The 15,649-nt window shown below is 36.2% G+C and overlaps 1 protein-coding gene across 1 annotated transcript; it reads left to right on the top strand.

Moving 5' to 3' along the window:
• Positions 1–495: 495 nt before the first annotated feature.
• On the top strand, positions 496–4,848 carry LOC115999927 (probable inactive receptor kinase At2g26730). The gene is made up of 2 exons (XM_031239883.1): positions 496–2,000; positions 3,736–4,848. Exons 1-2 carry the CDS (start codon positions 686–688, stop codon positions 4,380–4,382), a joined length of 1,962 nt encoding a protein of 653 aa, XP_031095743.1. The 5' UTR covers positions 496–685; the 3' UTR covers positions 4,383–4,848.
• The last annotated feature ends 10,801 nt before the right edge of the window (positions 4,849–15,649 follow it).

The raw sequence follows: 15,649 nt of genomic DNA, 5'->3' as shown, positions 1-15,649 counted from the left end.
TGGAGTATCGAAGGGTCAAGTTTATTTTCTATATATATGTTCATATGTATTCATTTGGATAAAAACATCAGAATAATATCAATAATAATCACTCCGCTCCCTTCTCTCCATACTCTTGTTCTGATCTAATCCTTCTCTGTTGGTTGCTTGCAATTCTCCTAATTTCCTTCTAGTTTTGTGCATTTTCATTTCTATTTACAACATGATTAAATATGGATGTCATTTTCCAAACATTGCTATACCATTGACAGATAAGACGATGGCTTCAATTGATAGTACGGACTACGGGGTATGAGTGTCGTGACTATTAATACGGGAGCATATTTTAATTCGGATAATTGGGTATTACTCCGTACATATTTGCGTAACCTCACTGTGTATCTTCACTCATTGACGAATCGCGTGTGTACAAACGCCATTAAAATAACGTAAAAACTCGCCCAATAAAACGTTCTAGTGTTCTGCACCTCCTCCGCAGTCCGCCCAACCATATAAAACCACAGTTCCCCTCTTTCTCTCTCACTCTCTCACATATAAACACGGGCGTTTTTCTTTCTCTTTCTAAAACTCGCTCCTCTCTCATGGCAATTCGCCGGGGACTCAGTTTTGGTGGTTTGAGTATTTGAAGGCATCAGAGATATATAATTGTTTCACATTATAGTTTTTGGGTTTGGAGGAGAGAGTTATGGCAGTAATTGCGGAGTCTGGGCTTGTTTTGTTGTGCTTGGCTTTGGTGGTGTCCCAGCAGCTGAGTCAGTGCCGAGTCAACTCGGAGCCGACACAGGACAAGCAGGCTCTCCTTGCTTTCTTGTCGCGAACCCCACACGAGAGTCGGGTCCAATGGAACCCGGCCACCTCGGCGTGCACATGGGTAGGCGTCGGCTGTAATGCGAACCAATCGTTTGTGTATTATCTGAGGTTGCCCGGTGTTGGGTTGGTCGGGGATATTCCGGCGAACACCATAGGGAGGCTGACCCAGCTCCGAGTGTTGAGTCTCCGGTCGAATCAGCTCACGGGTTCAATCCCGCAGGACTTCACTAACCTCAAATTCCTCCGCAGCCTTTATCTTCAGAACAACAAGTTTTCCGGCGGGTTTCCTCCGGGTCTTACTGAGTTAACTCGTCTGGGCCGCCTAGACATCTCGTCTAACAAATTCGCCGGCCCAATCCCCTTCTCCCTCAACAACTTAACTTCTTTGAGTAGGCTTTACTTGCAGAAGAATGGGTTCGAGGGGACACTGCCGAGCATCAACCTTCCAAGCTTAACTGATTTCAATGTCTCGGATAATCGCCTGAATGGGTCAATTCCTGCTACACTGTCCAAGTTTCCGGCGTCATCTTTCGCCCGAAACATCGATCTCTGCGGCGGCCCATTGCCGCCGTGCAACCCATTTTTCCCTTCTCCCGCGCCTTCACCTTCAGCCCAGCGCCAAATCACCCCGCAGCATAGAAACTCCAAGAAGCTCTCTACGGGCGCCATTGTCGGAATCGTAGTTGGCTCCGTCTTCGCACTCTTCCTTCTATTACTCATCCTCTTCTTCTGCCTACTGAGAAAGAGAAGAGGGCCGGAACCCAAGACGCAGAAGCCGTCGACTACCGCGAGGGCCTCCGCCGCTGCAGGAGAAGCCGGAACGTCGTCGTCGAAGGACGACTTAACCGGTGGATCAGCCGAAGGGGAGAGGAACAAGCTGGTGTTCTTCAATGGGGGAGGAGGGTACAGCTTCGATCTGGAGGACTTGTTGAGGGCGTCGGCTGAGGTGTTGGGGAAGGGAAGCGTGGGAACGAGCTACAAGGCGGTGTTGGAGGAGGGGACAACGGTGGTAGTGAAGAGGCTCAAAGATGTGGCGGTGACTAAGAAGGAGTTCGAGCAGCAAATGGAAGCCTTGGGGAAGATGAAGAACGAGAATGTGCTTCCTTTCAGAGCCTTTTACTATTCCAAAGATGAGAAATTATTAGTCTCTGATTACATGCCTACTGGTAGCTTATCTGCTCTTCTTCATGGTATGCTTCTCTGCATCTCTCTCTCTCTCTATATATATATATATATTTCTCCATTCCTGCTAATTTCCTGTTTCCACTTTCTGAATTTACCATCATCCCCTGCTACATTATGGATCTTGTGAATAGGACTTAAGTGGAAATTTTTTATGTTCTTCATTTCAAAATTCATCTTTATGGCAATAGGTTATGCCATTCCCTAGCCTTCCTATGAAATTTATGATGCAAAATCCTTTGCTACATTTGGGTATTTAATTTGCTTCTGATTCTTCCCAGTTGAGCATGAATGGGTTTGTGGAAATTTCCAATTTTTATTTTATTTTGTTGGTGGGAGCTATTAGGACTCTTTATTTTAGACACACTAGAATTCCCTTCTGCACGGGCTTAGTTCACTGGTTTGCGAGAAGAGACCAAAGTTCGAATCTCGGCAAGGGCAATGTGGGGAGAGTCACCCTGATTTACACGCCCAGCGAGGAGAATATATTATTTAATATTCTTATCCTGGGGACTTGGACTCTGTGTATCTTTGTACTTTAAATACATATTTTCCCGTACTTTAAATACAATGGATTGATCTTATAAGATCATTCCCAGAACTATTGTTCATATCAGAGAAACTAAATTCTTGAATTTATTAAAGAGGGAATTTAATTAATGCATGGTGGTGTTTCATTTTCCATCCTAGCTTGCAACCTTTCCTGCATTCATTTGCCCAGACTCCAAACTGTTGCCATAATTTAGACTCTTTCTGAAAACTGGAGTTATTCTGCCCCCTCAATTATTGAAGTTTGGTGCCTAGATATTTGGTTTCCAGTTGTAACATTCACAAAACTCTTTGGTTTCTTCAGCTGGCTGCCAATATTTTAATGTAATGTTGAGGGCATTTAGGAATTAAGATACAAAGGTTGTGCTGGAAAAGATTTATTATTTTATGCATAGCAGATTGTGGTTGCTGGTCAGATTTAATTCCTCAAGTGCTGTGAGAGAGCCAAGGGAACAATACAATATGGTTTCTACATTATTTTAAGTATTATAGTACATGGCAAATACAAGACCAACATTACATTACTCTGGACCACCATGAATCTTGGTTCACTACCAACATGCTTTCCCCTTTTATAATTGTTGAGAGAAATTAAAAGGGGCAAAAAAAAAAAAAAAAGGAAAGAATACCTCCAGATCTACCTTTTATTAAATGATCCAATAGAAAAAATGCTTCCTTTCCCAAATTGCCCCAACAGTTTGTGCTGTTTTCCAAGTATGCCCTGATCTATCTCAGATGGCAGTTCTTACCTGAAGTCTGTCTGTCTTCATCAACTTAATCACAAGTGCTAATGGAAGGGCAGCCAAAGCAATAGGTTTGAAACCCACTACACAAAATGTTATGCCAATCATGCCCTCTTTGTTGTTACTTTGATACCCAACTTCTAGACCTGTTATTTACAAAGCAATCTAACTCTCATAATTGTCTACTTGTAAATCTATCTCGATTACCTTTCTTTTCATTAACCATATATGTCTAGTGATTAGGCGTTATGATTCATGAATGCAGCATCCAGATTTGGAATGTAAAAGCTAACTCATAAATTCATTCCATTTTTCTTGGATAACTGACTTGTTGCTGCACTTCAACTATTTCCACTTCTTTTTGTTTAAAACTTTTGTCCATCTTACAAACTGTTTATCATTCTGATTCTGGAACTAAAGTACAGAGGCTTGGTGGATTGAATACTTATAGGTAGTAGAGGGTCTGGCCGCACGCCCCTAGACTGGGACAGCAGAATGAAAATAGCCCTAAGTGCTGCTAGAGGCATTGCATATCTGCATGTCTCAGCTAAAGTCATCCATGGCAACATCAAGGCATCGAACGTCCTCCTCAAACAAGACAACTACAATGCCTGCGTATCAGACTATGGTTTGAACGCGCTGTTCTCCACCTCGACGCCTATCAATCATAGGGTTGCAGGCTATCGTGCTCCCGAGATGCTTGAAACCCGAAAGGCCACGTTCAAATCTGACGTGTACAGCTTTGGAGTATTGATATTGGAGCTTCTAACGGGAAAAGCCCCAAATCAGGCGTCTTTTGGCGAGGAAGGCATTGATTTGCCTAGATGGGTCCAAAGTGTTGTTAGGGAGGAATGGACAGCTGAGGTGTTTGATGTTGAGCTAATGCGGTACCATAATGTGGAAGAAGAGATGGTACAACTACTTCAGATAGGAATGGCATGTGTTGCTATGGTGCCAGACCAAAGACCTGCCCTGCCGGATGTTGTCAGGATGATTGAGGAGATCAACAGAGTTGACACAGATGATGGACTAGCCAGACAATTGTCCGATGATCCGTCAAAAGGATTGGACATCCAAACGCCCCCTCAAGACTCCTAGACAGAAGGCGGTCGCAAGATGTAAAGGTAATAAGCGTGCGTCATTACATGTCATCTACGCCTGCATGATCGTTATCGGGGGATATTGAAGTTTGAGAGTGACCTGTTGTGTTAAATAATTTTTTTTTTCAAGATTTTTTTCAGAAAATTGTGCAATGAATTATAGGGAGAAGATGGTAGTGGAAACTTGATCAAGTTGTGGGGAGGGGGTTACATGAGGTGATTGTTAGTGGATCCACTTGTTTCTTTCATCACCTTATTCTTTTTGTTCAAAAGTGTACTAGTGGAGGGAGTAATGTATCTTGCATTTGGCCTTTCTTTCTTGTATTGTGTAACTAATGGGATGCCCACTAAAGTCTAAATTTTTGTCTTGTGAATTTCAATTTTGAATTCAATGTGGTGGGGATGGAGATGCATGCCAACTGGGGAGTTGAATCTTTTACATCTTCAACTCGTCTCATTATCCATTTATTACTTCTATCCAATTAATGTCAATTGTAGGTGTGATTGGTCAAACTTTGAGAGTTTAAATCGATTGACTTTTAATGCATTTTTCTTCTTGTCTTCTTTGGCTTTTTTCCATACTTGGTAATTTATGTTCTAAGCTAGTTTGACAGATGGTATCATGCCATGAGGGTTGAGGCAAGTTTGGTCATGCATTAATTGCATGTGGTAAGTTGTCATTTCTTATCTTAATTAACCTAGTAAAAATTGACTTTTGTTTTTGGATAAAAGTAAAAATAACTTTTTTTTTGGATAAAAGTAAAAATGACATTTAATAAAAAGGTTTGCACACATAATTTATATGTTAAGTGGATTATAACATCCAACATTACAAAATGTCATGAATATGATTAGTCTTGATGTGTAGTTTTAATTGACTGGTTGTAGAAACTTATGATCAGATAAAAAAAATTAAATAAATGTTCTGCTTGTTTGAGGAGTTTATCTATTTGAAAAAGTAGGGCCAATAAGGACATAACAAGGCTTTCTAAACAGCTCAAAAAGAAGGGGTTTTTTTTTTTTTTAAATTCAAGAAATTCCAAATTGCATCATCTGAAAAAGAAAATAGAAAACAGCCGAGACAAAACATGCACTAAAAGGAATATGGACAGCTGGGAATCTTTTCTTTTTATGTAATAGGGTGTAATTGGGAACTTCAATAATGAGGGGTAGAGCAGGAATTTATCACAATAGACTCGGATCTACCTTGTTAGATAGACCCATCACAATTTACATACTAAATGTTTACAATTTACCTATTGAATGTTTACAATTTAAATTATAAACATTCAGTATATAAATTATGAACATTTAATTGTGAATATTCATTATTTAAATTGTAAACATTTAGTATGTAAATTATGTATTTTGGACTCAGATCTACGTTGCAAAGTATATCTTTTATCCGCAGAATAATTTGCCAATTTCCCACGGCGTGGCCCCTACTTTCACGCACTTGAAGAATGAAGTAATTAAGGGGTTGTGTTTTTGGCTTTCAAGACTTTGGCTACCAAATTATACTTACAAGTTGACTGAACAGGGTGTAAAGTGCATGGGTTTCAAAAAAAAAAAAAGAGGGTGTGAAGTGCATGATATGTAATCCATATATCCACACCTGCAGGCCGCAGCACCTGTGTTTAGAGAATTTAAATTAGTTAAAAAGAATAATGTTGTAACTTTTTCTTGAAAGAATATAATGTTGTAATTTAATGATATATGTAAAAAAAAAAAAAAAAGAACTTCAATTATTTAACGTCTTCGTGTTTCGTATAATGACTATTTTTGTTCCTCTTTTTTTTTTTTTTTTTTAAATTCCTGTTTATAATTTTAAAGAACAAAACATTATCAAATTTATACACTTTAAAATAGGGCAAAAACTTGTGTAAGACATGTCGAATCTTTTGTTATATGGATCAAGCCCAAGCAAGAATCTCACGCTTTGTTTCTCTCTCTCCCACACGATTGTTTCTCCCATTTGATGATAAGTTGAAGCAGCACACAATCAACTTGCTTATTCGCAAATGTGGTTGTCGAAAAATATGAGCCTGCCTAAAGTGGATCCTATCAAACCTCTAGAACTCACTTCTAAGAATTTTAATTAGAAGCTTTCACCAAGTGTGAATTGACAAGAATTGAGTATGGACTTGTATGCCTAGCATGAACCACCAGGCAAACAACTGGTTCTTGTAGATAATTCATTTTACCTCCCTTTACTATCAATGAGACAATAAATAGGTCATTATCAAATTCTCGTTAATATGCAAAACACACTAAATATTTATAGACACACATATAAACATAATACTTTTATCACACAAATCTAATACTTCATAGCACAAACATAATACTCAATCTGTAAGTAGGTATAATAAATACTTTAAGCATAAACATAATATTTTATAGCACAAATGTAATACTTCAAATCACAAATATATAATCAATACTTTAAACATTAAACATAATACTCCATCTACATGTAGATATAATCAATACTTTAAACTTTAAACATAATACTTTATAACAAAAAACTTATACTTCATAGCACAAACATAATACTCCATCTACATGTAGATATAATCAATACTTTAAGCTTTAACCATAATACTTTATCGCACAAATCTAATACCTTGTGTAGGTAGATATAATCTATACTTTAAACATTAAGCATAATACTTTATAGCATAAATCTAATACTTCATAACACAAATATAGTACACAGTCTATAGGTAGATATAATAAATACTTAAAGCATTAAACATAATACTTTATAACACAAATCTAATACTCCACAACACAAACATAATACTCAGTCTGCAGGTAGATATATTTAATACTTTAAGCATTAAACATAATACTTTAGCGCATAAATGTAATACTTCAAATCACAAATATATAATCAATACTTTAAGTATTAAACATAATACTTTATAGCACAAACATAATACTCAGTTTGCAGGTATATATAATCATTACATTAAGGATTAAGCATAATACTTTATGTAATCAATACTTTAAGCACTAAACATAATACTTAGTCTATCTGCAGGTACATATAATCAATACATTAAGGATTAAACATAATGCTTTATAGCACATATCAAACTCAATCTACAATCTACAGGTAGATAAAATATAATACTTTATAGCACAAATCTAATACTTCATAGCATAAATATAATGCATAGTCTACAAGCAGATATAATCAATACTTTAAGCATTAAACATAATACTTTATAGCACAAATCTAATACTTAGCCTGCAGGTGGATAAAATCAATACTTTAAACATTAAACATAAACTTTATAGTACAAATCTAATACTTCATAGCAAAAATATAATTCACAATCTGCAAGTAGATATATTAATACTTTAAACATTAAACATAATACTTTATAGCATAAATCTAATACTAAAGTCTGGGGATCAAGAAAGGTGATGTTGTTTCCGTCCTCGCCCCCAATATACCATCCATGTACGAGCTTCATTTCACGGCGCCAATGGCGAGCGCAATTCTCAACACTATCAACTTCTGTCTTAACGCTAAAACAGTTCCCGTCAGTGCTGTTATCTCAACGTCCCATTTTAGTCCTCATTACTAACGAGGAAGATTATGTGAAGAATGTTGGTGGAAAGGATTTGTTTCATCACTTTCATGATTGTTAGGGGAACATGGTATGAGGAGGCAAAAGAGATGAGAGGAGGAGACATTCAGAAGAGATGGAGCCAGAGGATGACGCCAAAGGAGGGTCGAGGCGGAAGATCAATGAGGTCGAAGGACGGGCTCGGAAGAGATGGAACCGGATGATGAGGTCGGAGGAAGTAAAGGCAGACGATGCGGTCAGAAGAAGAGGAAGTGGAACTGAAGGATGAGATTGGAGAAGGCGGAGGTCGATAGAACCGGAAGAAGAAATCGCATGTCGTAGAAGCAGAGAGAGAAACAAGGTGGAGCGTGAGATTGTGGATGGCATGTGATTCACCCATATAACAAAAGACCTAATCCGTCTCACACAAGATGTGTCAACTTGAATTTCATTTTTTTTTTGGTTTGCTTATAGATGATGTATTATTTTATGTGTAATTTGTTTCTTAATTTTTTTTATCTTAATTTCTGTTTACTCTATTTTTTCTTTCTTTTTCCAACGCTTCTAGTATGGGTGGAAATAGACCATGCCCCTATGTCCTAGCCTAATTAATGACTAGCTCGTTTAGTAAAAATGACAGGCTTGAGCCAATCTCAAAGTCTTTTAAACTAAACAGGCCAGACCTATATATATTAGGCTCGGCCTTCAGGCCTACAAGCCTGGCCTATATATATATATATATATATATATATATATATATAAGGACGGGTGACGTTCAGTCGCAGAAGATGTCCCAGGTGAGGTTATGCGGTTAGATCTGAGCCATTGGTTAAATCTAGATCAACGGCTCAAATCAATGAAAATTTAAAAAACAAAAAACGAGCGTCAAGAAGGAAGAAGCATAAGCTAAAAAAAAAATGGCACACCTTAAGTCTTAACATCGCGCACCTTCACTTTATAACAATGGCGCACCTTAAGTGATACAAAGACGCACCTTAAGCATAGGAACCACGCACCTTAAGAAGGAAATCACGCACCTTAAGCACAAAACATACACACTTTAATCACATAACTTACGCACCTTAAGTTCTCAATTGCACGCACCTTAAGCACAGAAATCACACACCTTAAGAAGGAAAACCACGCACCTTTAGCAAAAGACATACGCACCTTAAACACAAACCCTACGCATCTTAAGCACAAAACTTACGCACCTTAAGTTCCCAACTGCACACACCTAAAGCACAAACACCACGCACCTAAAGAAGGACACAATGAACCTTAAGCACAAAACCTACGCACCTTAGGCACAAAACCCTACGCACCTTAAGTTTGCCCCATATGAAAAATGAACAAATTTTCACTGCGTTTTTTTTTAAACGTTGTTAATCCTGGACGTTGATTTTGACAAGATCAATGACTCTCATTTAACCGCACAACCGCACTTGAGGATGCTTATCGCACGAGTACTAAATTATATATATACATATATATATATAGATATATACATATATACATACATACATACATATATACATACATATATATATATATAGATATATACATACATACATACATACATATATACATATATACATATATACATACATACATATATATATATATATATATATATATATATAGGATTTGGATCCAGTGAGATCATCATAATTAGACGAGATTGTGAGATTAAATCCTGATCGTTCTTTCTTCTTGTTTCACGGTGGAGATTAATTTTATTTTTTTTGTTGATTTGGGCGCTGAAATTAATTAGAAAGGGGGCATCTATGTAATTTCGTTGTGTCTGCATCTTTAGAATTTAGAATCCCGTGTATATCTTGATTTATTTCCTTCTGGGTGGTGATATAGCGGGATTTGAGGTCAGATTAGTACGCTAGGTGTGCACGCATCCTGCTCTTCGGCATTCGCTTCCACTCGCTGACCCTCGACTTCCAATCCCTCCTTATAGCATCTCGCATGTGCATTTGTGTGACGAAACATGGTTAGATCTTCTGTCAAACGATCAAAGCGATTGAAGGGGATTTTTTCCGCTGATGGTCAAGGTATTTCGATAGTATATTGGTTTTGATTCCTGGTTTATCTGCGTTTTTTAGGTTTTTGTTAGGGTTGATTTTTTTTTTTAAATTTTTTTGGTGGTGGGTTGGGGCTCCGCTTGGGGATATCAGTTTTGTGAGGGGTGTGGTGTGTTGTTTACTGGGGGGATGATTTTTCAAATCGAACCTGGAACGCCTGTAATCTACTGCAGAAATCGTGGAGAAAAAGCAAGGTGTAGTGGACTACGACATAGGGACCCACAATGTTTCCGTACGAATCGAAGGACTCGTGATATCCGACTTGCCGAAACAGAACCTTTTGCAAGTTGACGGGGATCGGTTCCATAAGGATTGGCCACTATCTTAGGTGGTAGCCATTAGCCAATATCATGAAGCTCAATCACTAGGAAGATATTGATGGTTTCTTAAGTCGGTGGGTTGTGCCAGAAAGAATTTTCCAATTCCTACAAAGGTAATTCCAACCGAATGTCTAATGATTTTTTTTGCATATTTTAATTTGAATCTTTTGAGGATTATAATTGCTCTGCATTTGTTCATTTAGTCTAATTGTGATATCAATTCCATATAATCATTTAGCTATTTCCTATTAAATCAACGTCTAACTTCATAGTTCAAAATATGAGCTCTCTAAGAGAAATTAAGTTCACTACTAAGAAAATTTTAAATGTAACATGTAGAAATGCTTTTATTGTTACTGCTAGGATGATCTTATTTGGCATTTGACATTTATAAGCTTGAGTTATGACTATGAACTGTCTTTTTGAATGAAGATTAGTGTGATGGGAATCCCTCTGAGTTATCAATTTGAAATGGTATAGGAAATCTTATTTGGCATTAGACATAGCGTGTGTGCATTGTCGTTGGTTGCCATTTTAATATTTTTGAGATGCTTTTGAAATAGTTCTTGGTGGCGAAATATGTGCACTGGAGTTTTTGGGTGTGTGCGTGTTGTATTTCGATGTGTGCATGATAGACTCGTTGCGTGTGCATAGTCGATGGTTGTCATTTTAAATAATTTTGAGATGTTTTTTAAATAGTTCTTGGCTACAAAATGTGTGCGTGAGTTTTTGGGTGTGTGCGTGTTAGTAATCAAATATTCTAATGTGTGCATTTTGATTATGTGTTTAACTTTGATGCGAATTAATTTCCAGGAAACAATGCTGATGGGAATCAAATGTAGTGGTAGATAGTCATTCTTCTGACGACTTCGTATCTCCCCCTATTGAAGAATGCATACATCGCAAACTGAGGACCAGTTGGTGTTTCATCATTTTGAGGACGTGGATGAGATAAAAAATACGAACCCAGTGAAATTCACACACCGCAAACTGAGGATGCACACAACCAGATATCGGTTTTGGATTAAAAACTTCGTATACGAAACACTATCTCACACTTAACTTATCTATTTTGTACAACAGTGTTACCTTTAACAGTCACCCGGAAATACTACATTCACCTATCGCATACTTTATTACATTGTTGCACTCACGGTCTAATTAATTGAACACAATCTAACATTGGGCTAGATTGACCAACGTCATACTACAGTATATGCGTGGCTAAATATATACTTGGCTATATATTGATGAATAATGATTGCACACATCGCACACACTGCAAAAAAAATTGTTAAGCACACACCTACACATTGTTGCGCACCCACTTCATGATGAACAGCGTTTTGCAAACACCTAACTGATCAAATGCACACGTTGTACGCAACACAAAAATAAAATAAAATAAAATAAAATAAAATAAAATAAAATAAAAGAGCGAGACTTACCGGCGAGTTCAAACTAACGCACACATCTATCACTGAATTAGCGCATGCACAGACATTAAACCTTTTGTTCAGAAAAATACACACTCCGTTTACTTCCCATGCACACACTATCATCCATACTTATACTAGTGTTATTACATAAATTGTTCACATAAATGCACACTCTGGTAACCTCCCATGCACACACTTTTTATCCATAGTTGTACTAGTGCTCTTGATCAGAAGAACGCACACAACTGCCACCGGCGTTGCACATGGACCATCGTTGCACTTCTTTTCATTTCAATACCTTTGTTTGCGGTTTACGTTATATACACTAACACTAACTTTTTACTGTTTGTTATTAGGGTGGATAAAGTCAATTGTTTAAATTAATGTGTTGTCTTAGTTTGTCTTGTAGGAACAAATGGCATATGCTCTTACACAAGAATAAATCAAATTTTGTACCAATCTACGTCCAGTGAAACGCACACAGCTCCACTAGCGTTTGCACACGCATGCCGCAGGTGACATGTAACTAATTAAACATGTAGAATAATGTAAAAACATTCAACAAAATCTATAACGGTTCATTCACGAAATATGATTTCTCGATAGAAACGAAGGACATTATCTATGCATTATTTAAAATCAGGTTATTCACTGGGTCCTACATTTGTCGCAGATAAAATCATATAATCCCAACAAAAAAAAAACAAAAACAAAAAAAAAGATTTCTGCACACGCCTAGTATCACAATCGCAAGCATTTACGTATCTCCTCATAATTTTTAATAATCGCTCTAATGTATACATTCTAACAAACATTTGCGGTCATCAAAATTCTGAAGTGCACACACCTACATATCCCATAATATTCAAAAATTACACGGACAAACTAAGCATGTCGAAACCCTATTTTTAGCGTTCATAGTAATTTACACGTTCAAGAAAACTACAATGCACACTGCTACTACAGATCAAACGCTGGAAATTGCACACACCATACGTAATAAACGCACACACCAGCGTTACCAAAAATAAAAAGAAATAAAAAATAAAAAATTGAATACTTACTTATGGCAATGTTGTTTGCCATGAAAAACTCCTGGACGATTGGTATAATTTTGTTCTTTTTCTTAAGGTTTGTGTGTTTAAATCAGACAAAAGATTCCAAAACAATTTTATACTAGATTACCATGATTAGGATTCCTTAATATATGGAAATTATTATATTCCATTAATTTCAAATCCTAATCAAATTACAACTCTATCCTTTTCTTTTAATTTTGTCCTAATATAATTCATATTTTAATATCAATCCAAACCATTCATTCCAATTTTATAGATGGCTGAGATGGGATCTCATGATCTCATCTTATAGGGTGATCTCATTGGATCCAACCCTTATATATATATATATATATACATACATATATATATGTATATATATATATATATGTATATATACATATATGTATGTATATGTATATATATACATATATATATATATGTATATATATACATATACATACATATATGTATATATACATATATATATATATATATATGTATATATATATATATATATATGCACGTGTGTGTGTGTATGTATATATATCTGTTCAAATGTGGTCGCGCCTTCCCGTGCGGTCGATGCAGTTCGCACCACTCAATGTTAGAAAATGCACCACACTGAAAATACACAAAAAACAACAAAAAAAACACAGCACACACACAAAAAAACATAGAAGATATATTGATTTTTGTTCAAATGTGGAGGCGAGCTCCGGTACGGTCATGCGGCCTAATATGCACCGTCCAATTTGATTTATCCAAATTAAATTCGCGTATGTTTAAGTGGGGTTATTATGATAATTTTAGTATTTATATTACGTGAATTGTAATGATGCATTTTAGTACATAATGTGGTGCGTTTGAATACATGTTGTGGTGCGCTTTATTACGTATGTTGGTGCATTAACTGTGTTGTGGAATGGTGTGTTTTAATCTTTCCGCTGGTGCATTTTCATACGTATAATGATGTGTAACTGTGTTGTGGAATGGTGTGTTTTAATACATCGTCTGGTGCATTTTAATACATTGAATGATGTGTATTTTAACACATGTGTTTCTAATAAGCGTGCTGTGGAATGGTGTGTTTTAATCGGTCCTCTAGTGCATTTTAATACGTTGAATGGTGTGTATTTTAACACATATTTTCTAATAAGTGTAATAGTGCATGTTTATAATATGGGATGATGATTTTTAATAAGTTGAATTGTGCATTTTAACACATGTTGTGGTGCATTTTAATACGTAGAATGGTGCATATTTTAGCACATGCTTTCTAATATGTGTAAATAGTGTATGCTTATAATCTGACATGAGGCATGTTGTGATACATTTTAATATGTAAAATGGTGTGTTTTATTAAGTATATTGATGAATTTTAAGTGAATAGGTGCATTTGGTATATTGTGTGGAATGGTGTATTTTATCGGTCATCTGATGCGTTTTAGTACGTAGAATGGTGTGTTCTGTAATATATATATATATTGCGCGTTGATTTGATGAATTGATATGATCTAATGGCTGAAAATAGGCCGCACGGCCACACCTAATGACCAGGCTACACCTGATCATGACTATATATATATATATATATATATAGGGTGGGGGAGTCAACTCTAACGCACATGGGTCATCTTTCAAATATGCACACTAGGTTAGAAAATGCACAAACTATGCTACGTATATGCACATAACGGATTTCGGTGTATCATAAAATGTCTTAGTTTTATCGGCGACTAGGAAATTCATTCCATGGAAACGGTAAATTTCAAAGTATACTAAAACGTGTTTGTGACATTCATTAGAGTAGACAACCATGAAAAATGTGTGACACCTTAGTTGCACACACATATGTAGGATAAAAAAACACATGTTGCCTTTAATGCACACACGATGGTTATGTCATATGCACACTCAACTGGGAGTTGACCCACGTCAGTATTATGGACATATGTACAGTATAATGCATACACAATTTCGGCTAGAGCACACAAACATCACATTCTTGCACAGTGAAATGGACACTCCAGATAACTGATACGCACCCACTGCTGTATCATGGACATGTTCAGTAATATGCACACACCTGTTCCCCTAAGTGCACACAAGATTTTGCATAGCGTTTTGCACACACCTAACAGATCAAATGCACACACACCTAACCGATCAAATGCACACGGCAGTTTCTTCCACACACGGATTGCTGCGTTTTTTTCTTTGTTTTTTTTTTAAATCTATAATTTATTCCTACCATGGCTAGGATCCTTTAAATTAGGAAAATAATCTATTTCATTTATAACCAAATTCTAACAATATAATGAAATTACAATGCCACCCTTATGTATTAATTATATCCTTATATAAATGACATTTTAAATTCAATCTCATCCATTAAATCAAATTTTTTTAGATGGTTGTGATGAGATCTCACGATCTCATTTACAAGGGTGGTCTCATTGGATCCAACCCTTATATATATATATATATATATATATATATATATATATATATATATATATATATATATATCTAAAACATAATAAGTGTGAAGGAAGGTTATACCCTTCATTTATGTCCATTTTTCCGTTAAGTTTTGTTGTACATTATGCTATAAAAGTTGTACTTTACAAAATATTAGACAAACATACCCCTACCGTTATAACGTCCGTTATCTTTTCCACTATTGTTACCATGCACATGCATCCACTATATATTTTCTTATTTTCTTCAATAATAATAATATATACATATTATATATTGGAGTTATATAT

Source organism: Ipomoea triloba, chromosome 12 (assembly GCF_003576645.1).
Source record: "Ipomoea triloba cultivar NCNSP0323 chromosome 12, ASM357664v1".
Classification (NCBI taxonomy): Eukaryota; Viridiplantae; Streptophyta; class Magnoliopsida; order Solanales; family Convolvulaceae; genus Ipomoea; species Ipomoea triloba.
This window is presented reverse-complemented; position numbering and strand designations above follow the sequence as displayed.